At 40.3% G+C, this 24,456-nt stretch overlaps 1 protein-coding gene across 1 annotated transcript; it reads right to left on the reverse strand.

The window, feature by feature from the left end:
- Positions 1-1,460: 1,460 nt before the first annotated feature.
- PIK3R4 (phosphoinositide-3-kinase regulatory subunit 4) lies at positions 1,461-23,199 on the reverse strand. Its single transcript, XM_014878437.2, has 19 exons — positions 22,438-23,199; positions 21,171-21,304; positions 20,414-20,996; positions 18,900-19,034; positions 16,791-17,012; positions 15,262-15,435; positions 13,968-14,113; positions 12,663-12,866; positions 11,654-11,855; positions 9,950-10,149; positions 8,778-8,988; positions 8,267-8,432; positions 7,652-7,816; positions 6,403-6,614; positions 5,988-6,119; positions 4,698-4,798; positions 3,616-3,704; positions 3,053-3,161; positions 1,461-2,077 (listed from the first exon to the last, which is right to left on the reverse strand). Exons 1-19 carry the CDS (start codon positions 23,165-23,167, stop codon positions 1,907-1,909), a joined length of 4,086 nt encoding a protein of 1,361 aa, XP_014733923.1. The 5' UTR covers positions 23,168-23,199; the 3' UTR covers positions 1,461-1,906.
- Between the last annotated feature and the right edge of the window lie 1,257 nt (positions 23,200-24,456).

Consider the following 24,456-nt stretch of genomic DNA (forward strand, 5'->3'; position numbering starts at 1 on the left):
CCTATCGAATTCCTTCATGGTGAACACAGAGGCAAAGTACCCAATCTAATTATCGGCCATGGCCTTGTTTTGTTTGAAATCTTCTGTTACACCTTCCTCAATGATTGGCCAAACAGAAACTGTCAGATTCTCGTTCCCTATATATTTGGAGAGGAGTTTATTACTTGTTTTTATGTCTTGCAGAATGTTTTCCTGAGAATGTATTTTGCCTTTCTCTATTGTATTTTACATATGGTTTCCAAAGTTTATGTGTTTTCCATTGTAGTGTAACTTATGACTTTTGAAAGGTTTCCTTTACCTCATACTAGTCTTCAACATGTTACTGTGAATATTTTATCTGAAAACATTATCCTTGCCTAAATGTCACACAGCAGTAGGATGTCATCATCATCATGGGAGTTAAATGGAGTCTTTGATGATTGTGCTCTCCATCTTTGCAGCCTCGGTAATTTCCTTAAGCACAGATGGAATTGCCTTTCGGGAAGAAAATTCATGCCTTCTTTTGATGGGATTCTGCTGCTTCCGCCTCCCTTTAAAGTTTTGCCAGGCTCTGCTTCAGGCCTAATCTGAGGATATAAAGCTTCTATTGACACAAACCCAGATGAAACATCATTGCAAATATCATGCCCTTTCACATTGATTCTCCATCCCCCTCGTCTTTCCTTTAAATATTTCACCAAAACTTGTCTAATTGTAACTGTCAGCAATGCAGTATAATTTTACTTTAAGACCACCTTTCCTGAAGGAACTACAAATGATTCCCCTGTACTCACTGAATCTCAGTTCTGCCTCTGTATACAATGTCCTGTATCTTTGCACTTCAGGCTTTGGGACAGATTTAGGCAGCTGCTTGAAATGTGTTTTGAATTGTGGGTGAAACACCAAGCTCCTGAGTTCTAAGATGTTTTTCATTAAATATTGATGAAATCACTGAGTTTTATCTGCCATTTCTCTAGGTTTGTGAGGGAGAACAGGGATTGAACCAATATTGCTACACTGAGAAATATTAAAATAAAGACATGTCCCGAATTATTGGGTAAATCAGTACTTCCACTTAGCCAGAAGCTTTCCTTGTTAAAGGGAACAGTAAGTTTGTAGTTGAAAAATCCATGCTACTAATAGAATAGTATTCTATAAGATATAAGAGTTTTGATAAATATTATTGAATATAATTTTGTTTTCTTTCCCCTTTTGCATGTCTACAGTGCAGCGGTGCAGCTGCCCTTAGGTTCCCAGGACAGCAGAGCTTAGCCTTAGACTTAGCTTAGCCAAATTTAAAGCAAGCTGGATGCAAACCACAGTTGGGGATCAAGGACAAAACTGTCAAAGGACAGCTGAGGATTGACAAAACACTAAGCTGATCTCAAATGACAATGAACAGCCCAATGGCTCTGGCAGCTGAGACTGTGGAATCACTGCAGTGGAACCATGGATGTAAAGAAACCCAAGTACCAAACAGGGAAGCTCAAGTGGACTTTATTATAGTTATTAGAATGTACAGGGACATCAGTGCACTGGTTCTTATTTAATTTCTCAGATTCAACACAGGAGCAGTTAGACACCAGCTCTTTGCTTTGTGCACATTTAGAATGTGTCATGTGGGACATCCTTAAATAATTTTCTGAAAGATTCTTGAAGAACAATGTAGTCAAAACCAAGCTAAGTGACTTCACAGATTTCCTGATATTTCAAGAAAATGCTATGGATACCAAAAAAAAGCTTTAATATAAGAAGTGATTAGAAAGTGTGTCAACAGGGTGGTAGGATACAGGTAACTGATTTTATCATCACTTTTGTAATTTTTAAAGTCCATTCCATTCCATTAACTGGAAACAGTCCTTGAAAACTTCATTATAACACTATTTCTTTATTACAAATATTTACATACTATATATTAGTACAATTTTTATTTCCACACTTTAACAATCCCGTCTCTTGACGCAGTTACTATAAACCCTTGGGTGGTCTGGAAAGTCGCAATATCTGTGATAATATCATGATGCCCAACTGGGAGAGACTCTGGACCCTTCCGTGGGGTCTCATCAGTGGGCCCCAGCTTTTGCTTGTTCTGAATTTCCTGTATAAAAACAAAGTGAGAAATATTATTTAGAGAAGGGTGAGCATTTGCAAAGAGAGACTCTCATCTGTATTAGGTTGTCAGCGTAAGAAGACTACAAAACCTCTTCCACCAAAAAAACAATGAAACAAAAATGCCAACCATAAAACCTCACACCATTTGACAGTTTTCTCAGGATTACTCCTTGGTTCATTTCTTTCCATCACACACAGCCTAAGTCTTAATCTGAACTGACATTAGAGCTCTTTGATTAGGTAAATAATGGGGGTTTTTCTCATATTTATTTCAATGACACTAAGATTTGATATTCCAATAGGGGGAAAAGAGTTATAGGAACACATACATCTTGGATTCCCAAAGCTTTTATGACAACTGCTTCAATAGCATAAATGTAAATTACTAGTTTGAGAAGAAACACTAAAAAAATCAGTGCATTGGGTAGACCCCTATTGACTTGTTTCAGTCACCTTTGAAGTAGCACTCAATTTGTTGGACTGAAACAAAACGTTGTGCTATTTAACAACTAGCAACACTGCCAGTTTCCAAAGTCACTCTGAAGGACGTAACAAAAACCTCAGAATGCAGCTACTGAATTATCCTGGTGCCAGTACATCTCACATTGCCTTGCTAAGATCCTACTCAAAAGACATTCCAAACACTGATCAAAGCTAAAGTGTTACAAGTCTAAATTTCAATATCCCAAAAGAAACTCTGACTAAGTCTAAATTTCAATATCCCAAAAGAAAATATGACTCTGGGTTCTGCATGTAAGTAGTATTTGGTGAGTCTAATTCTGTCAAAAACAAATTATGTTTTTCTTTTAAAGTAACTTCTCCCCAACTGCCCAAAAATGCAGTGCTGACACCATCCACAAAGAATGAGCGAGTTGTAATTAAAGATACCATGCAATGAATAAAATTCATAGGGCCATCCAATGGCAAGCAGAATAGGTGTCTATCAAACAAAACAAAATACCTGAACCACCTCTGTGCCCTCAATTATCTTCCTGTAGTAGGAAACAGATGGGCAATTAGAACTTCCAGCAACAACATATGATCTCTCAGGATAGGCCAGATCCCAAAACCTAAGCATGAAGAAACAAAATCAAGGTGAGATGTTAAATTTTATTAGTTTAAAACAGCTGCTTAAAAGTGGTCTTGCTCTTATGATGAAAATGACTGGGCACAAATGCTATCTTGCTTTCTACAGTTAGTGGAAGGGAGTGATGCAGAGAAATCTACACTCATATCAAGCTCACACGAGTTATTTTTTGGTTTCTGTCATGAAGCCCGTGAAGAATTTTACAGAAGGATATACACTGTTTCAGAGTGCACATTGTGTTTCAGAGAAGCACCAGGTTCTGCAGTCCTTTTGCTGAGAACAATTTCCTCAGCTCACTGATGTTTACTAATGAACACATGCTCGGTACTATTGTTTTGGCTTCTTAGAGATTACTTAGGCAACACTTGGCAACATTTAGTACACCAGCAGGGGTGGAGGGGAGGGTGACAAACAAGAAAGTTGTTTAGTCTGATTACCTTATTTTCATGTCTGAGCCTGCTGTCAGTAATATGGGATTACCAGAAGCTGGACTACAGTATATTCCGTGGATGCTGTGAGGAGAAGGCTAGCAGAAAAAAGGGAATATAAAAATAACTTATCAGCAATAGCTCTCACCATGTTTCAGAAAGAGAATGCATTCCTTGCCACATTCATCCACCCAGTTTCCAAATCTTTCTGGGAAATGCCAAGTTACTTTATTGGGCCACATCTTAATATATGAATGTAAGTTGCTCCCTTACACTTTACAGAGCAATGCAACAGAGTTAACGCTCTGTAATACTCTTTTTTTTTTTTAATCTTGGAAATTATATTCTCAATGGCTAGAGATTATTTTTAAAATAATCAGGCAGGCAAATCCTACTGAAAAGTACATGGATGCTTACATTTTTAGGCTATGAAGGCATTACAGGACAGATATACAACAGAAAACTATCTTAGATCATGGAGCTCCCTGTGGACTGAAATGAACTCAACCTGCAATCTTTGTAGCACGTACAAACTTAGTTTTAAGTAGATTCCAGATATGTATTTACAACATTTATAGAAGCAGCTGTGGTAATTTTTGTCTATGCGTTTGTGAATGATATTCCAGATTGCTCCTTTCCCAATTAAGTCCTTGAAGAAGAGCAACTTCATGCTTTAAACAAGCAGTTCAGTGTAGTAGTGGTATTATAATACAGAAAGAATGTGTAAAAGAGCAGATGCTTACAGAAGAATGCACAGCCCCAGGAACAGCAAGTAAAAATAAGTACAAGATGCCACACCATGAATTTTGCCTCTCATAATCTTTATAAACTTGACCAGCTCACTGGTTTTCTAAGAACATGAGTGCGTGTAACAAGTGAGTGTTACAAGTACCTTCCATGGACAGTGGAAGGAACCAATGAAGATTCAGGTGACACTGCTGTTTTACAAAGGGGATTTAACTCTGACAAGTAAAACAGTTATGCTGCCAAAATGAATCTCAGGTCAAGTTCTGTACTGATGCACAGCATGGAGTGTAAGGTTCTTCTAACCCTGGCTACACAACAGAACCTGGAAAAGAAAGAGACCAGACCTGCAGTTCTGAAAGAGGTGGTGCACTGCTGGCCCACAGAGTGAAGCGTCGATCACCAGTTTCCATATCCCACATGGAGACTTCATTGTTGCCTTGAACAGCTATAGGAAAGATAAAGCCCGTGCAAAAAGTACAAAACAGGTTGGTTGGCTCTTGTTGTTTGCTCTACTGACATCACATAGAGGGTATGACATAGCGACATTCTCTGTTTGCTCCCTGCAGCGTTTGTGTTAGTCTTGCTTTAGTATTTTAATTTTACTGCTTGAAAGCAGCTTCATTATAATTAAAAGTGTCTGATCTAAGTTTAAAGGAAACCTGATTTAATTCCCAACCTTTTTAAAAATGTATAAAACCCTCAGTTTCCTCCCTTGATAATTTCTCAGCCTTCTTTGAGAAGGATAGACGGTTTGTTCAGCATAGTCATCAGGGACTTGGGAGAATATTCCTATGCAGGTAAGAAAACAATCCAAAGTTAGAGTGTTTAGTAGCTACAATGAAGCTCCAAGCTCACATGGATAGGTAAAGAATTCTGTTCAAGGGATTGCTTACAAGCCTGGCAGCAACCTAGCAGGCAAGGACTTCTTAATAATAATCCAAATTGTCCTTCACATGGAGGAAACAAAGTAGAAAGCACAGTGAAACTTGCTTTATTTGTATGTTTTTTCAAGTAATGTGTTTTATCTCCCAGGGTAATTAATAACTCAAAATAGGAAGTGAAGCCTAAGAAGCAAATAAAATATGAAACTCAAATTACTCTCATTTTACAGCAAGTTGATAAATTTTGTTATTGTAGGATTAGTTTAAGGTATTTGTCCATTTCAGAATGTCTCCCTGGCACAAGCATATAAAAGTCTATGACAGTGCCACATGCAGTGAGGATGAAGCAGCTGTATGCATATTGGATGAGGAATCTTGGAGATTTCCAAAAGTTCTAACCCATGACACAGCTGGCTTAGATTGAAGGGGGAATTGGAATTCAGTCTCTGCTCTACAGAAGGAGGTGGCAGATTTCCCATCAGCTTCAATATATGTCATGAGTTTGAATTTAATATTTTGTAACATTTTGTCCTTATAAAAAGGGACGGGGTAGACAGCACATAGGGAGAACCCCTCATGAGAGTTGCAATGCTCAAGATGAGAATTATAAAGGCTGTCTATCATTTTGACAATGGCTAAACCCTACTTTTTTTCTTTTCAACTTCCCACCAGGGCTTGAAACAGAAGCTGAAAGAAAATCTGCTTTAATCACAACCTCTGGCAATTGTGAGGTGAGTTTAAGACATCTCTTACCTGCTATTACCCAGGACTGATAGACAGGATGCATGAGCAGGCGTCTGATTCGGGCCTTGGAAGGATGAGAGTGGCTGGAGATAGGTAACTGAAACCTCATGTCCCAGCACGCCATGGTACCATTGCTCGTTCCTGGTGAGAAAAAGCTCCCCTTAGTCAGAGGAATAAATATATGAATTTTTGTCCCTATCTTTGTGCTCTCCTCCTAGGGAGATGGCCTTCAGCCTCATGTACTTAGCAGGCAGAATGCTTCCCAAAAATAGATGAGAAAATATTTCTCTGCTCTTGTTTGAGAAAAGCATATGCTAGTAAAATGAGATCAAGCAAAAGCCTGAGCTGTAGTTACTGTAAGAGAAAACCACAAGGAAGAAGGGAACAGGGAAGAGAGAGAAACTAACAAGAAATACAGGCTTACCAATACACAGCCAGCACTGGTGTATGTCCACAGCAAATGAAGTTATGAGGCCTAACTTCAAATCGTGTTTCAGTGTCCAAGCATTGCTGCTGGATCGCAAATCCCATCCAACGAGAGATCCATTTACTGTTCCATAAGCCAGTACTGACTGGGCTCCTGAATTGAAGTGATGCATATCTACCACACAGCCATCATCCTTTAGATCTAATGACCTGGGTTAAAAGAATAAACTAATTTAGACACAGGTATGACTCCCTCCAAGTTTAAGATTCCTTCTCACAGCTTATGTTGAGCAGCTTTTTCCTCTTTGTGTCACTTCTTAAGGCATCTGCCAGAAACAGCTTCCTGATTTTAGTACAAAAATGGATGCTTATGTTCTCGCAAGGTTGTCAACAGCCCTTTGCAAACATAAACACAGCTCCTCTGGGTCAGGGCAATCCCAAGCACAAACACAGGCTGGGTTGAGAATACACTGAGAGCAGCCCTGAGCAGAAAGACTTGAGGTGTTGGCTGATGAGAAGCTCATCATGATCCAGCAGTGTGCGCTCACAGCTAAAAAAGCCAGCCCCAACAGAAGAAACAAAAGTGTGGGCAACAGGCTGTGGGAGGTGAATCCCCCTCTCTGCTCCATACCTGCGAGACCTCACCAGCAGTACTGTGAGTACTTTCTGAGGCCTGGATATATCTCTGACTCAAACTGGAAGATCAAGCTGTAGCTTCAGTGAGAAATATTCAAACACTGCTCATATGGAGGTAAGAAAGAGCTAAACCAAGCCCAAAGACTCCCCTAAACAGTATCCCATTACCCATATCTCTACCACCTTATCACACTAAAAGCCTGGGAGGAAAAATTGCAGGTCTGAGGCCAGGTCACATGCTGTACATCTGCAAACATTTATCTAATGACCTGCAAAGGATCTTCAAAATCACTTTGTAACAAATAAACTAACCAATCACAGTACATAAACAAAACAACTGAGAACTATTCAGAATGGCTGTTGCAAGCTCATAAAGTGTTCAGTGACACAGGAAGTACAAATATCCTATAGCCAGCTAAGAACGGTCAGCTCTGCACAGTTGCCTTTCAACACTTCTTTATTAAGCAAGGTAAGAACATGGATTACAGCCTTCCAGTACAGCCTGGGCTCAGCCAGCAGGAAACCTAGAGCAAATGTAAGGGTCTATCTGAGGAATATACTAACAGCTTGACCTCTGTGTGTGGTGAAATTTAAGTGCTTTAAGTACATACCTGCTTTGTATTGGATGAATTTTAGGAGATTTAGGGAGCTTTGAGGCTTCAATACCAAGAAGCTGGATGGCACCATTATCTGAAGCTATAGCCAAGTAATGTGAACCTTGGCAAAATGTAAGTGTCTTTACATGTCCTCCAATCCGAGAGTATGTCAAAATTGATCTAAACAGTACAGAGAGAAATACGGGGAGAAAAAAAAAGAGGTTATTTTGGTGGCACTTATAAAACGAATTACTTCTCTTAAACACCTACTTAAAACCAATGGCTCTTGAGAGAACTCTGAAAATAACATTTTCTAGCTATTCCAAAATGAGAAAGCAAAAAAGCCAGTTGGCTTTAAACAACAACACCAGAATATATTTATAGATGTACAGAAATTAAATTTAAAAGCCTGCAATTATTATGGCTACAAAACAGTCCCTTTGCATTTTTTCTTTTATTAACTAATTGAAACAGCAATCTAATATTATAGATGCAAGCCAGGAGGAACACCAATCTATCACCTTATTGATATTTCCAGCACACCCAAAAGTGATTCCAATTTTGCTCCCTGCTCTACTTAATTTTTCACTCTAAAATTGCACCTCCAAATACCACAGATTTTTAAGCTACCTGGTTGTAGTGGTTTTTCCTTCCATTTTTTGGCTGTTCCAGACCTTCACTGTGCCATCATTTGAGCAAGTGGCAAAAATGGAGTGCTCATCAGAGACCCGAATGCGATTCACTGCAGACTTGTGTTCATGAAGGTGAGCGACCAACAACCCTTTGGGACGCCATCCTACAGGGAAAACAAAACCACAACCTAATTAGGAACATGCAAGTCCCCCTGGCTCCATCCACTAGCTGTATCAGGATACAGTCATTACAATTGCAAAGCACAGACAGCACTGAAAACAGTGTTAAGGCATTTTAAATACTGAAGGCAAGAGCCTACTTGCTCAGTTCTAAATTAGACACTAGGTCACGGCTGTTCTGCACAGTAAACACATTTCCTAAACTAAGAATTTCCTCTTTTCCTCATCCTTTGCACTTTTTCCATAAAAGGACGATATCTTGACTCAAATTGTACATATATATATATATGTAATTTTTTATCTAATAACCTCAGTGGCCTATGATGTACCTGGAGGTGGGGGCTTGCTCTCCCACTCAGCATTCTCCATCATCTGTTTGGCAAGTCTCTCTGCATTACACTGCTCTCTCTTCTGCTGGATCAGCTGCTGCAGCTCAGTTTTGCAGGTGGTGATGCGCAGCTGGTGTGCAGATGGGGACATTGTGCTGCTCAGGGCCTGCAGGGTCGGTTTCCTGGGCTGGACAACTGCTCCATCAGATGCCTGTAAGAAATCAGCCCTTAAAAATAGATGCCTTACATTCTACACACAGATAAATCCCCCTCATAAGATTTCTGGGTCACACACAGTGAATAAAAATGGAAAAAACCTTTTTTATTGAATCAATTAGCAATGCATTAGCATTTAAAAAAGTAATGCTTGCATGAAGACAATTAAAAACAGTGAATATTATTACTTATAAAAAAGATTAACCATTCGTTTATTCTACTCTTTTTGCCTACTCTGTTCTGTAGTCTATCTAAAGAAAATGTAATGTGCTGTACACACCTATTAATGTGATTACTACGGAGGCAGTTATTGCTCTCAAGACTGACAGAATTAAAGGCTAGCTCTCAAATTCGTTTATATTGGGCTTTAAAATCCGAAGTGTGAAGTGCTTCCCTTATAGTTCAGGGTAGACACACTCATATAAAGCTAGCAGAAGTTAATCTCCAACTAGAAGCCAAACAGAAAAGAGTGTTCAGTGTCAAGAGATGCCTCCACAGCCTGCAGAGCTCTCAGCCTATCCTTCTCTAGCCAGTAGTAAGTATTACAGGGACAGGATGTCTAAATGCTTTTGTGTGATTTCCAATTAAAAACCATGGTATCTCTTCCTCACAACATGTATCAGGACATGCAATTTGAGGAAAAGTCTTCCCTGCCAGAAAAGTTTACATAATAATTGTCTAATCCACAAAGCCCCATTTCTTTGTGCAAAGCATCTGTTAGTGAAGCTCTTCTGTTCAAGAGACTAAACTTACTTCAGTCCTCTCTCAGTTCCTATTTTAAAAATAAGAACTTGAAGGTCAGCAACTCTGCTGAAGAAGACACCAGCCAATAGCATGGGCAGTGTCAAATAATCTCCAAACAAAACAAGAACATCACATGCCCATAGTTCCACTTGACTTTAAAACATTTAAATCATTTCAGTTTAAGATGAGAACATAGTATTTTTCAGGTATACCTGTGGAGAGGAGGACAAAGTGGCACAAATGCCAGCTGAGGACTCTGAACGAAGCGGTTTCCCAGCTTGGATGGTTTCAGGATCAGTAGCTTGCCCATGTCCTTTGGATATTGGCTGGGAGATGCTTGCTGGTTCCAGGGACCCAAACATGCTTTTCCATTCTTCATTTACATTTGAATCTTGCTTTACATGCTTTCTAGCTATAAGTAGTTTGGAGGGAGGGAGGGAAGGAGGAGGTGGGAGAAGAAGTAAAAAAAAACCAAACCAACATTACCATGACAACATTCACTCAGGATCACTCATTACTTTGAGACTACATGGAAGTCCAATGTTTACATGCCAAATTGTTATTTATGCTATGTGGTGGAGATCAGCTGACAGGCATTTATGAGGGAAACCAAACAAAGAACCTGTCACATGTATTCACATCTTGATTCTACAGCTGACTCATGCAATAAATCGTTTCAGTGGAGGGAAAGCTTACATCTAGAAGGCTGCAGGATTAGACTCCAACATATGATGCATTTTTCTTATAGAATCATGGAAGGGTTTGGGTCACTTAGTCCAACCACCCCTCAATGAGCAGGGACATCAAGAATGAATTTGTAACAGCACAGTACACAAATCATTGTTAGTGTCAAATACAATCAATTTTCCATCATAATTGCAACATCACCTGTAGATTTAAGTATGTTAGAAAGTTATTTATTTTCAGCATTCCTTTAGAGTCATTTAGAACTGTAAAATATAGACAGAAAAATAAAGACATGGGACAAATTAAATTTGGACAAAGTCAATGAATAAAAGTTACAGGCATAAAGACTAAAGGTAACAGCTTTGGGTGAATCAAATTAGTTCAAGTATAGATTTCATATACACTAACTTTTAAATCATGTTGACTCCTGATTCAAAAAAAATGAAAAATCCTGTATTTCTGTACTTTCCATTACAGTTATATGCAAAACACCCTAATTGTGGAAATAAGATATTAATAGCTATAGGCTTTACAGCTATTTCTGTATTTTTATATGTAAAAACACAGCACCTACTACTGATGTAATAAAGGAAGGAATTAAAAGCTTGAGAGAGTAAAGAGGAAGTTCAAACTGTCTGGTAGAGAAGAATTTTGAGGATACAGAGAACTGGAATATAGTTAGCAGCAAGTGGATTTCAGATCTGAACAAGGAAATGTAAGAGGCTTTTTGAGCTGAAAGAAGAGCAAGTAAAAAAAAATAAAAAGGGAGTGGATGGGAAGCTGAATAACACTAGGGTGAAAAAGCATGTACTTAGATGAGCAACATTTGGCAAGTCCTCAGTGCCAGCCTGAGGAGTTTTCAGTTTTCTTCAGGCTACCTCAAGAAAACATCCAGATTTCCAGTTAAAGAGCTTAGCACTTGTTGAGAGGAAACAGAAACGTAGCCTTCAACATTTACACTGCTGCCATGAGTCACCAGAGTCCTGTTTGTCACAATCAGCTGAACAACTGCACACGCAGTTAAAATAATTAAAAATATTCTCAGGGGAAAAAATAATCCCCACTTTTCAATGATCAGAGAACATTCCGCCACTTCACATTTCAAAAAGAAGCAGTAATTTTCCTATTGCAAACTCTGTGAGGATGGTGATAGTCATGTAGGCTGACTTACTGAGAACACCCTGAAAGGAAGGCTAGACTCAACTATGTAGATTACAAAATATACTAACCACGTTTGTCATCAGAATCCTGCTTTGTTTTAACAAGATCCACTTGTCTCCCAGTTATTCCCAGAGCTGACAAGTCAATCACCCCTTTGTGACTGCTGTCATGCAGGTGGCTCTGATCCACAATATTGGCTTTAGCTTTATTAGATTTTAACATAAAGTCCTTCAGTGCTAACAGTTTGTCTTCTTCCTCCTCAGTCATCCCCTACAGAATAAAAGAAAAGGAAATATTACTCTTTCTTAACAATAACATGCATCAAGGCATGAAGATTTAAGAAGCAGTAGAATTAATGACTGGCTCAGAAGTGCAGAAGAGCACATCCCCAAAATTCAAAGCATTGGCCCATTGCTCATACAAAACAAGGTAAGCTACTGCAGTGTAAGAATATCTTTCCTCCTAAGGAATGGGGCAAGGAAAAGTGAAAGGGCAGAACAGAATTTAATGCTGGATCACTATCTATTGCAATCTGCTTAGCTGCCATCGAGACCATGCTTACAGCCCACAAGCCATAGGGGGAAAAAAACTCCACACAGTCTACAGTCCTTTTTCTCCCCAGTCCTCACTACTTTGGGTGGGTGATTCTTAACGTTCCCCTCTTCACACATAAGCCTCAAGACTTTCCAGCTCCATTTGCTTTTAGCACACATGTCTAACACTTTGACAAATACATACTCCTTTGTCCAGCACAATGCACTTAATCCAGCAATGCTCTGTAATGCTGCCACATCATGGATGCATCCATGCAGAAGTTTGAGACTTTTTTAGCCATTTTTTAAAGACTTAGGTGGTATTTGTGTGTCTCTGTATCTGGCAGATCTTTTAAAAATCTTTAAGTTATGAACAACTTGTCCCACAAGCATACACTGAAATCAGTGACGTTAACAGCTTGGAGGATCAGAGCCTCAGACTGGGAGTCCCTCATAGCAGCAACTGCAAGGTCAGGGTTTGTGGAGGTGTACAGAGTCCAAGAGTCTCAAGCCTGATTTTAAAGTACAAATAAAACGCAATTACTTGGGAGAGAAGCTTCTTCAAGAGTTGTGCAATGGCAGGGTCCTCTGGGGGTGGGCACTCAGAGAGAGCTCCAGTTCTCTTCTTTTGACGCAAGTGAAGGTGTCGGAAGAGGCTTGTGATATCCTTTGATCTTAGGACATAATCAAATATGGAACGGCTGACAGGCTCCTTAAGTACACTTAATAGGACTATTTCTTTGTCTACCTGCGATTCAAAATAACAGACCAGTAAACATGATGATATTCATATAACTTGTACAAATCATCTAGATTCAACTTGTCTCCTTTGTTGAAAATAAGATCTGTGTTGGTCATATCAGACTTTCTCCATTCTCTTTCCCTTTTTCCTATAAAGTGCTTCTCATAGCTTGCTGACTACATGAAAAACAACTTCAAAATTAGTCCAGAGTGAGGACTTAATATTACAATCCAACTTAATGTTACCCACTACTTGTTTGCTAAATATAGTGTTGCATAGCAAAGAAAAGATTTATATACTAAAATGAAGAAAAGATTTATATACTAATATGGTGTACGAAGTGAACAAGACAAATTTGGCAATCAATGCCTAAAACACAGCACAAAGAACATGTAAACAAGGAAAAATGTTATAATAGTGAAGTTCCCATCTGCAAGGTTTACAGCAAAATGTCAAACACAGGTTGCATTTCTCAATGTACATAACTACAATTATTTCTCATCTATCAAAACACCTGAGAGGTGTACTCTACAGGTCCTGAAGTTGTATGCAAAGATGCCTATATGATCACACTACAAGCATCATGCAGGTCATTCCAGGACATGCACTGACAGTAAATGACTTCATTCATGCTGAGCACTGTGCCCCAACCCTCGGCAAATCACTGAAACACAGGAGTGGTGCTGGTGAAATCACAAGCATGGTAATCACTACTTAACAGACTGGTCTTGTAGATCAAAGCACAGAACATAAACCCACTTGTTCCACGGCCAAGTTTTCATGCCTTTTACACTTCTTTAAACTAGCACAATATTGTGACAGTTTAACTACAAATAAGGCACAAAAGGCTTGAACCAAAAACATACCTGTTGATTTTAGGCTTTGTAAATGTTTTGCATTTTGCAACAAATTTGAGGCAACAGTCTTTAAAACATGGAAAGCAAAGGCCATTCTACAAATCTGCCAGCAGAGATCAAAAATCTGTAATTGCCTATAATCTTAATTGAAAAAAAAAATTATATGTGGTCCTTAGAGCCAGGACCATGGCCAAGACAAGAATCATGGCTAGTCCTGACATATTCCCATTAATATGATTGGAAGTATTACCTGTATTATTGGTTGTGTGATAAAAGGATGGAGGTATGGCATTAGCTTGCAGTAGACATCAGCAATATTCAAATACTGTGCCACCACAGTGATAAATCCAACTGCACCATAACATATCCAAAGATTAGGGTGACATAGGAATGGTGCTGAAAGAAAATTAGGCTGTTAAAATATATCATTCATATAGGAGAGAGGAGATCATCCTGTGTATGGCAGCCTGTGATGTAATTTCTTTCTAACAGAACTACTCCCAAACTGAGCCTTCTCTCCTCTAGAGAAGGTTAAAACATTCATACAGAGGAAATTATTTCATGGATTTCACTGTACTCATGCTGCCCAATTTCCTTGCTCTTGCCAAAAAGCATATTTTCCTTATTTGTTCATTTCAATCCCTAATTGTCAACTACAGATTTGCAATGGAGACTAATCCAAAAATAAATCTCAACCACATTCTAACAATTACAGTGAATCCTAAAACTGGTGACTTTTTTTTTTTCTTTTTAAGTAAATACTTTATTCCTTCCTGCTTTCCCTCTCTTCCTTTAAGAGTCACTACTTATATTCTAAGATTATGAGACTCAGAAGTCCCCCTAATTATGTGGGCTTTAAGGAGTTGTAGTCAAGGCACTGTATATAGTCATGAGACACAATCACAGACCATCTGCCCCAATTTCTGAGTGCATTTTAAAAACTATAACATTAAGAAGCAGACTACATCTCAAAAGATAATTTGGTTTTGGTTTTTTGGTTTTTTTCCCATAAATAGCTGTTAAATCTTGGGCACATCTAAATGTAATTGATAAGCCTGATCAGGAAGGAGACCAACTCTCCAACCAAGGGTGTATTGAGTTACTGGGTTTTTATGGTGTTAGAATAAGAAAAGATCACAATTGTCTGAATTCTCTCATCTTTAAAGGCTAATGTGTAAGTACTTGTAAATTATGTGCCTGATGGACTACCAGAAGCCATTAGTATTTTTTTTAGAGCAGGTTGCCATGTAGACCAAGGAAAGATCTTAAGGCAGAAAGTTTTTGGAGTGAATGTTTTTTGCTGCTGCCATATATAAAGTCCATGAAGATGCTTCCAATTTGTTCCACCAAAACTATTATTTTAGAGTCCTGAGCACTAACATGGTTCAACTACCAGTGGGTCCTTACCATAACTTTGTTTAGATTCTAAAACAGAACTACAGGTTTGTATTCTAGACAGCTAAGCTGACAGTGTAGCTTTATGTAGCACTGAGATTTCTTTTCTTTACTAGGAAAACAGGGTATTCTTCAGTATTCCAACTTACCGATATCACAAGCAAACTCATAAATGTGGGGCTTTTGCAAGAGCCCCAACTGACACATACAAGTAAGGGCATTGAGGGCTTTATAAATGACAAATTCTTCAGCATCACTGAGACCTTGCTGAAGCAGAGGTTTGAGTATTGATGAGCTTTGCCAGCCAACATAAGCAGCAACACCTGAAACATAAAAGTAACACATAAAAATCCAAAGCAAATTGATAAACACCAGAAACCTCTGTCTCCTTATCAGAACTGACAGTAAACATAAAATAACTTTATCACTTCTAATCTAATAAGGTAACAATCAGTATATTTTTCATGTCTTAATGCCTGACTTTGCAGCCCTTTGCTAAAAGGAAGGGGGGAAGAAGAGAGAAATGGCACAGATAAGAGAAATCTCCTCAGTGCCACTGCTACAGAAGGGCATCTGCTCACAGCCACAGGCAGCAGTGCTTGCACTTACCTATACACCAGTTAGAGAGCTCAGTTTTAAAGAGGTGAAGTAAAATAAAAACTTAACTCCAGAACTTAATCTGAATTCTTCTGCAGATCTTTTGAATGGATACTGGGAGAGGAGTTAAAAATATAGGTTACATGTCTTCACTTCTGCTCTTAATTGCCTCATATGTCTCTCTATGTCTTTTGCAAGAAGTCAGGACACTCTGACCTGTGCTTTGGCTGCTCCATTGCTCCTTCTAAACAATTTCTGATAAGTTATGAATATCATCTCTTGGCAGTTTGCCAGCACATCATTTTGTGGCTTTCAGTCACAATGGAATGTGTAGCTACCATAATGGCCCCACTGAAAGTTTGATCATGATTGTTTCTCTTGCCATGCACCCAAACCACCATTTTTACTCTCAGGATCTGCACTTGGGAAAGTTTTCTTGACCCACACATCCTGAGCACTGACTCTAAGCAATGTCATGTGGATTTCCAACATACATCAGATATACTTAACAGCTGATGTCATTACTGGCAAGACTTTTAAAATTGTTATGAAGTATTCTGAAGTGACAGGAATCTTTAGGTGAGGTTTTAAGCACTAAAAAACTTTCTCAGTTATAACTTTAGCATATACCACTGCCTAGTTTTCATCATATGAACAGATCTAGTGTAGTGAATGGGACCATGTGCACATGTGAAGTGATGCATCTACTATAGAGCTTGCAGAAATCCTAGTAATCACTTACCATAATTTAGCTTTTTTAGTTAGTGGCTGTAGCAGAGACTCAAAGAAGAAAAAAGCACTTAAATTCCAATTTTTAAATGTTAAACTACCCTAGACTTAAATGCCCCAGTCTTAATTGCATTGAATATTTGACTAAAAGAAGTATACATTTGTATTTACATTGTTTCATCTTCATTCCCTAAAGAAACATTTCCACCCAATAATTCATAAAACTATTTCCTTATAAATTCTAGAAATTTTTATAAGAAAAGACTTTCATATTACTTATTTTTTCATATCCTGGAAACTGTTAATTTATTTATTTTCTTTCCACTCTGTTTGACTGAAACCAAACACTTACCAACAATGCTGTCAAAGAAAGCTCCTCGAAGATGCCAGTCATTCTTGTCATTTAAGAAAGTGATCATATGAGACAGAAGAACATCATTGGCTTTTTGACGTCCAAAAAAGACACACAGACGTGTTATTCCATTTTCCATCAGTGTTTGTTTCACAATATTCTCTGGGTCACTTAGCAAAGTCACAACTTTCTGCTGGACCATTTCATGCAAGGCTTGCAACTCTGCAGGGACAACATGATGAACATATTGGCTGAGGAGAAACAGCATGTTCATGTGTACCACCTGCTGCTAAAGGAGTTACAGTGACATGTCACCAGGAACAACACCCAACTTGGTAAAACTGGTGATGCAACAGAACCTCAACAGTTCCAACAAGGACTTACCAAAGGCTTCAAGCTAAGCATCAGGTGGTGACAAAGCCAAATAGAGAAATGTGAGACATTTTCACCCAAATCAATTTATTCCAAACTCGTTGCATCTTCCACTAAGATGATTCCACTCATTTTATACATATAGGTGATATGCAGATGTGAAGAGACATCAGAATGTGTCAGCAGCAATGTTACCACAGTAAACAAAATGCTTTGAGGCAATTTTGGTTTTATATGTTTATTTGACTGTGAATTTCAAAATTTGTGAAATGACAACAGATCACAAGTATGTTTTTTAGTTAGGTAGATAGATTCACTTCATTAAGCATAGAGAGAGGAATATAAGAACACTTGAAAAAGTGACTGCTTCCAGTTTCATTAAATTTCTGCAGTTAACCTAACAATACTGATGAAAAATTTGAGGATGACCTTGCCTATGGCTTCTGCTTCATTACACAATTTAAAAAATTATATTAAATGGAAATAACAGATTGTTAATGCACTGCATACTATTTAAAACAAGGCAGGATCTCAAACAAGCAACACAAAAATTTCAGCTACTGCTGTACCAATTTTGAGGGATGATTATCATTTGCCTGCAGTCAGAAGTCCAGCTAATATACTTTCTATCATGACCCTGTCTATCAGTCCCATGAAAAATCTGCCTCCTGTGTTCAAATTTCTCATGTTGGTTTCTAAAAGGGTGAAAAGAACAGACCTACTCAAGTTTCTTCCTTCCTTGTGTTACTTCCTTCATCTCCAAGCTATCTCAAGGGATAGGGGACAGCATTTCTTAGAAACACAGCCCATATGATGGAGCTTCCTCTCTCACTCCTCAGAAATTCTGGGCACCCCATACCTTATGTGAAGGAATTTGGAGAGGATCTTTGGTTTCAGTAGATTCATTGCTGTTTTATTTTAAAGTATCATCCTGCAACTAGTTAAGAGATAATTGCCTTTTTCCCAAATGGAATATGTGCAGGATGTTTACCAACTCTGATTAGTCACAGATTGATCTACTTAGCCCAGAAGAGAAATGACTGTTTTTAACCACAAACTCTTCCCAGCTAGGAAGACTTGCCCAGCATTATTATGGGAATTTATGCAACACTAAAAGGCACTGCAGATGACACACAGGTCACTTATTACCATGTGTCTTTCCAAAGGGAAAGGAAAAGAAAATCCACCTTAGGATTTTAGCTCATTCTCTGCACTAGGTACAATACGAAGTTACAGTAATGATCCTGCCAAATGGCATCCACACATCTAGTTCGGCCAGGCAAACAGACAAGAATTGTGAGGGACAGAAAAGGAATAATGACTGAAAAATACAGTACAATGATTACGCTAGAATTTGACGTGTTTTCCAAAGCTATTGCTGCTTCCCACTCCAATAGAAGCAGTATTTGGAACACAGGCGTGTTTTTGCAGCTGACTTGCTTATGAGACAAGCTGGAAGTGAAGCTGGATATGCAACCAGGCAGCCAATATCACAGTCAAATACCTTGAGGACCTCTGGAGAAGAAAAATATGCTCATTTATATCCTTTGGTGTCTCTCACAACATTCAGAGCCGTGGTGTCTGTCTCTGTGTGAAGCTGTAACACACTTTGGTACTGGTCAAGGTAAAACATTCTTCCCATTTAACAGGAAGGCTAAGCTTGGAGAGATGAGAGAGATCAACCTAGGAGCTTTGGCCCACGATTTGCTACTATAAGCAGGCAAAAAATGACATTACCTGTGTCATAGTTATCACTAGGGTGAGATGTTTCATCCATTTCTTCACCATTTGGTTCATTTTCCATATTCAGATTTTTCAGCTGTACTAACTCCAAAAATCTCAGAGCTGTTTCTGCCAATAAGGCTATGTTTTCTGCAAAGGAAAGCATTCTGGTTAAGAATTGTTCTATTTTGCCAATTTACACCAGTCTGATGATCCCTCTGAAGAGAGATTACAGCCACTGACAACACGTGTCACTGACAACACGATGGGCAAACATGACTGAAATTACACAGGATTCTCTGGTCAACCCTCTTCTGTTGACTCCCAGCAAAGCTACTAAAGTATATCAAATCACACAGTTCTTTTGTCATGTAAACAAGTGAAAAAGTCCTAATGATATTAGGCGTAACAAAGACTAATTTAATTCTTCTAGAAGTAGCCCTAAATGCCACTTAATCTCAGTTTAGTGACTAAATAACTTGATAGAATGTAAGGGCCAAATAGCCTGAATTGACTAACATTGCCACATAGTAGACTGCAACAAAATAACAACAAACCACCATACCAGGACGTGTATCCTAGGGAATAACAACTCGTTGCCCTGGAATCCACTTTTAGAACATTTGTCAGTGTATCTATCCAGACAATTTGGCACCGTTCTGCACCATTTGGAAGCTGCTGAAGCAACCCAGGCTGCATTATATGGGTCAGGCCGCTGCTGGCACAGGAACAATAACATCAAGGCAGAAGTCCCACTTAAGCAGCCGTTCTGAGTGTCATCCAAAACAACAGTGACATGCCAATGGAGCCTGTCCACAGCCCGGACCAAATCCTCTTAAGTCACCAGTATGATCACTTCCAAGAGTGTACTATAGTAACAGAAGTTAACTCACTTAGACTACCTTTAAATACATCGATGTATTTGAAATTTAAATTGATTGTGGTGACCACAAGCAACTGGTTCTACTCATTAGGTATGCAAAGTCTTCAATGAGTAGTTTTATCACTTTACTTAGTAAAAAAAAGAAAAACATCACCTGAGACATTTTCAACTGGAAACGTCATTTTTAAGTAAAAAAAACCCAAACCCAAAACTAAAACAACACACCTGAAAATGTGCTAATCGTAGCACATAAGGGTACATAGTAAATAGCAAACATGGGCATGACTACAAAGCTTCTTCCTGAACTGTGCATAACTCACACATCTGAATAACATCTAAAGAAAACATCTGTTACTGTATAAACCAGTTTATTACAGAGCAAATAATCTAATTTCAGCCCATGCATATCAAATTTCATTTTGTTGGAAAACAGCTTTGCAGGCCAGCAACACAGAGATGCTTTAGGTTAGTTTCTTATTTATTCAGTTCCATCAGGCCATTTTAGGAAACAGAGTTAATGAAATGTGCGTACAGGTGTTATTACCTGCAGTCACTTCTGAGACTTCCGGTGGGTTTTACTGACAGAAACAGTTAAGAGAATATAGAAAAGCTCAAGATTTGGAGTTTTGACTGGATGTCCTCTTACCAGCATATGCAAGTCTGACGATGGTGGCTTCATCCTGGGCCAAGTGTGCAATGCCTGGCAGAATGTATTCTGGGTAAATGTTAATATCATTGCGTGGCACCTCTTTGACGAGAGCAAGAACTTTAGTTAGTGTCCTCACAGATTCTGCCCTCACCCTGGGCACAGAGTCGTTGCTGAAATGTAACAGATAAGGAGTAATACGATCCAGAAGAATCTCTACGCTTAATCTTGGTGCTAAATGAAGAATCAGCTCCAAAGCGGCCAGTTTTGAATCACAGTACTTGAGAGTCTGTAAACAGGAAGTTATCACAGACACTAGAATAACCAGACCATTCTCTTTTGTCTCTCCCTCGGCCTTCTCTGTGCGATCATGCCCACAGAGATTGTGAATTATGTTGTCCAGATCTTTACGTATGACCAATATACGCTCATCTGCTGACACAAACGTTTCCTTGGCAAACTGGGCCATGTAAGGCTGAAGGAAAGTGTAAAATATTTCAGGAAATGCATTGTTACGTTGCTGTTTCAAATAATCTTCAGCTGCTAAACGTTTATCTGGCTCTCGATGGATCATCTGAGTGACCTTGAGAAAGGCAGAAGTAGGAGGGAGTGGGAGAGAAAGATCAAAGGTTTAGACATTTGTAATACAAAAACATCAAAACCCAAACCCAAACAATAAGCAATCTGTTACTGAAGTAGGTGAAATAAACTGCAAAAGGAACACACAGATGGTTCTAATTCTGTAGTTCATCCTTACCAGTTCTCTGATACTGCGGTCCTCAATTTTGTTTAGGACTTGATCAGGGGAAAAGAGGCCATTTCTGTAAGCCAAAAGCTGAGATAAATCAAACAAGGGTACACCTTCTGTGAAGAGCTCTGCTATTACACAGCCTGGGACAGAAAGAAAAGAAGAAGTCAAAGATGTCAGCGGAAGATAAACACACACTTTAACTTTGTTTTCTATATGCAGACAAGAACAAACCCTAAACAAGCCTTTGCTCGATTAAAAATAAGGCAAATGAGTTGCCAAATTAATTTGCAGAAAGGAGATAACATCTCAAGCTCCAAAACCTGGCTTTTATACTTGATCCCTGAAATATGTCCAAGTAATTTATTTCCAGCATGTCAACAGCAGAAGAGTTTGCAATTAGAAAACATGAGGCAGCCACCTGCCAGCAGGAAAATCCATCACTAGAAAAAGAACCCACATCACTGTCACGTGGAAGAAGAGTGTGGTAAGTCAGCATGGATTGGGTAGTAGGTCAAAATTCAGTAGCCCTTTTACAGAAGATAAAGAAATAACTTCTGTTCCCACAGCTGATGCCAGGAGACAGCATATATTCACTCACACATGATTGCTAAAAACAGACCCCCAGTGTCACGGACATGACACCAGTCTCTCTTCAAAGAATCTGCTCCTGCGGTTTGCTCCCAATAGTCTGCTTTATCAGTGGAGTGTCCTGGAAGGGTGGCCATAGAGCAACTTGTAAAATGAAGTAACCATTTCCTTTAAATTCATATTTTCAACCACTTTAAGGGGAGAATAAAACCCAAAAAATAAGGGCTAAACTGCACACTTTCAATTCAAGACCAAGACTTAAGGCAGTCTCCCACAGTCTAACTCTAACTAGTATTTGTGATGGGACCATAACAGGACTTAGCTCCCACGTCGTGCCTGTGGGGAAAATACAATGAGAAGGGGCTTCTAGAGCCAGTATTGCCAAATTACTCTGAAAGCTGTGTCAGTCCCCTCAGAACTGGACCACTGACTGGTTTCTCCTCTCAGGCCTCATGAGGCACACGCTTCTCTGCCAATAGAAGATGATGGACTGTGCCTTGAAGAACCATCTCTTTCCTAGAGCATAGCTGAGCCATAACAGAATAGTTTGTGATTCCTCTCCTCAGATAACAGCAATACACTTAAATTATATAGCCTACTATGCTCTGCTGCACATTAGTGCATTAGTCTTCTAAGCTCTTGTGTACTGCATTAGTCAAAAACGACATCTAATAGCTCCAAGTACCTGCAGAAAAGATATCCATTGCACGTTTTAACTCCCCTCTTGTTCGCTGATTGCTATTTGCCAAGTCTACCAGAGGAGTGGAAGGGTCCCGCATGTTTTCCAGCTCCGTGGCAAACATGCTGCCATCGACAAAGCGCTCGGGAGCGATGTAACACGTTCTCCTCCGGGATGTGTCAAAGAAATAATTGAAGTCAGCAGGATTGTCTTCAGGAAGATAAGTTGGCTTAAAACTGGCGAAGTCAGTTAGAAGAACCCAGTTCCAGCTGGTCACCATAATGTTCTCTGTTTTAATATCACCATGGCGGACTCCAGATTTGTGCGCTTGGTCCACCGCAGTGAGGATCTGAAAAGCGATCCACCTTTTCTCAATGTTGTTCAGGAATGGCCTGGTACTAATTCGGTCATAAAGGTTGTCCCGTACGTACTGTCTGAAAAGCATGGCAGCCTTCTCGGACAGGGCGGTTTTCTGGAAGGGGAGACAGTTCTGTGCCGAGTGTAACCTTATCTTCAGCTCCTCCAGCTCCTGCTTGTAGCTTGTCAGGGGTAAGGTGGGATCCTGAATAGCAAATACCTTCACGACCACCAGCCCCTCCCGATGCTTGGCTCGGGCCACCTTGAAGAAGCGGGTGCTGCCCAGGCTCTTGTCGTACTCGAAGTCGTGAATGTCCGAGAAGTAGCTGTCCACCGAGAGGATCTGCGAGGGGGCGATGCCAGCCAGCTGGTTCCCCATGGCGGCACCTCCTCGGGCCTCGGGCACCGCGCCGGGGCTCTCCCGCGTCTGCCCGGACAAACACAGCGCGGATCTCACGCAGCTCCGGCTCCGCCCCGCTGCCCGGGCCCGCGGGCCGCGCTCCCCGCCCCGAGCGGGCCCGGCCGCCGCCGCTGCCCAGGCCCCGCCGCCCGGGCCGGCCCCAGGGGCGCCGGTCCCCCGCAGCACTCACCGGCCCAGGCGGAGCCGGGACTCCCGGCCCCGGAGGCGGCGAAGGGAGCGAGGCGGGTCTCGGGGCGGCGGAACCGGCACCGCCGGGCGGGCGGGGAAGGGGCGGTGCCGTGAGCTCACATCCTGCGCCTGGCGGGCGGCACCGCGCTGTCCCCGAGAGTCCTCGGCGGTGCCTGCGCGGTGACACCCGTCCGGCTCTGCTCGCCACCTGACCTCGTGCCCTCTTTTTTTTTTTTTTTTTTTTTCCCCTTTGGCTCCGTTCCTTGGAAAAGTTTCTATTTGTTCTTTGCTCTGCAATGGGGAGAAGCTAGGGCGGCAGCAGCGTATGTTATGTGTTCAGGCCGGCTTCAAGTTGTTTTCGTCTGTTTGTTTAATCATATTAAGGAAGACTGCAGGGGTGCAGCGTCTCCGGCGAGCCTGGTGCTGAGCCAGCTGAAGTCGTGCGGGTCGGAAGGTGCCTGCAGGCGATGGGGCTGCTGGTGGAACGGGCCTCAGGAACATCAGTCAGAACCTTCTCTCAGCAAACAGGACAAGAGCTGCCATGCTTTCTTCTCCTGGTGCTTAGCACTGGGTGCCTGCAGGCTTTTTCGGGTGGCTTTGCTTCTAGGTCTGTCCTGACAATGCTTGGTTTATCTGAAATATGAGGAAAAAGGCTTTTCGTGGCAAACAAAATCATTGCCTTTCTCACAGTTTAATCTGAAAGAGCTTGAGAGCAAGGAGAAGCCCAGGGCAGAGTTTGTTCATTCTTCGGTTTGCCTTTGCCATGTTCTTTCTTTGCTACCTATGATGCATTACTAAAGACCTGGTATTTGGATCTCACAGACCAGTGCCTGTATACTCAAAACTTTCCTTAATACAAGATTGCCACCAGCCATGTGTGAGGTCACTTAATCAAGCAATCTTCAAAGTGGTTTGGATTGTCCTAGAGTAAGGGTTTCTTGCCAGCAAGACTCTCACATCAGCAATGGACACCTGGAGAGTAAGCCTGTGCCAGGGCAGAAATCTTAGCCCAGGCCTAGGGTTAGGTTAGAATTAGGATCAGGATGAGAAGAGTGAGAAATAGGAACCATCTGGCATTA

The sequence above is a fragment of the Sturnus vulgaris genome, chromosome 1, assembly GCF_052056855.1.
Source record: "Sturnus vulgaris isolate bStuVul1 chromosome 1, bStuVul1.hap1, whole genome shotgun sequence".
Taxonomy (NCBI): Eukaryota; Metazoa; Chordata; class Aves; order Passeriformes; family Sturnidae; genus Sturnus; species Sturnus vulgaris.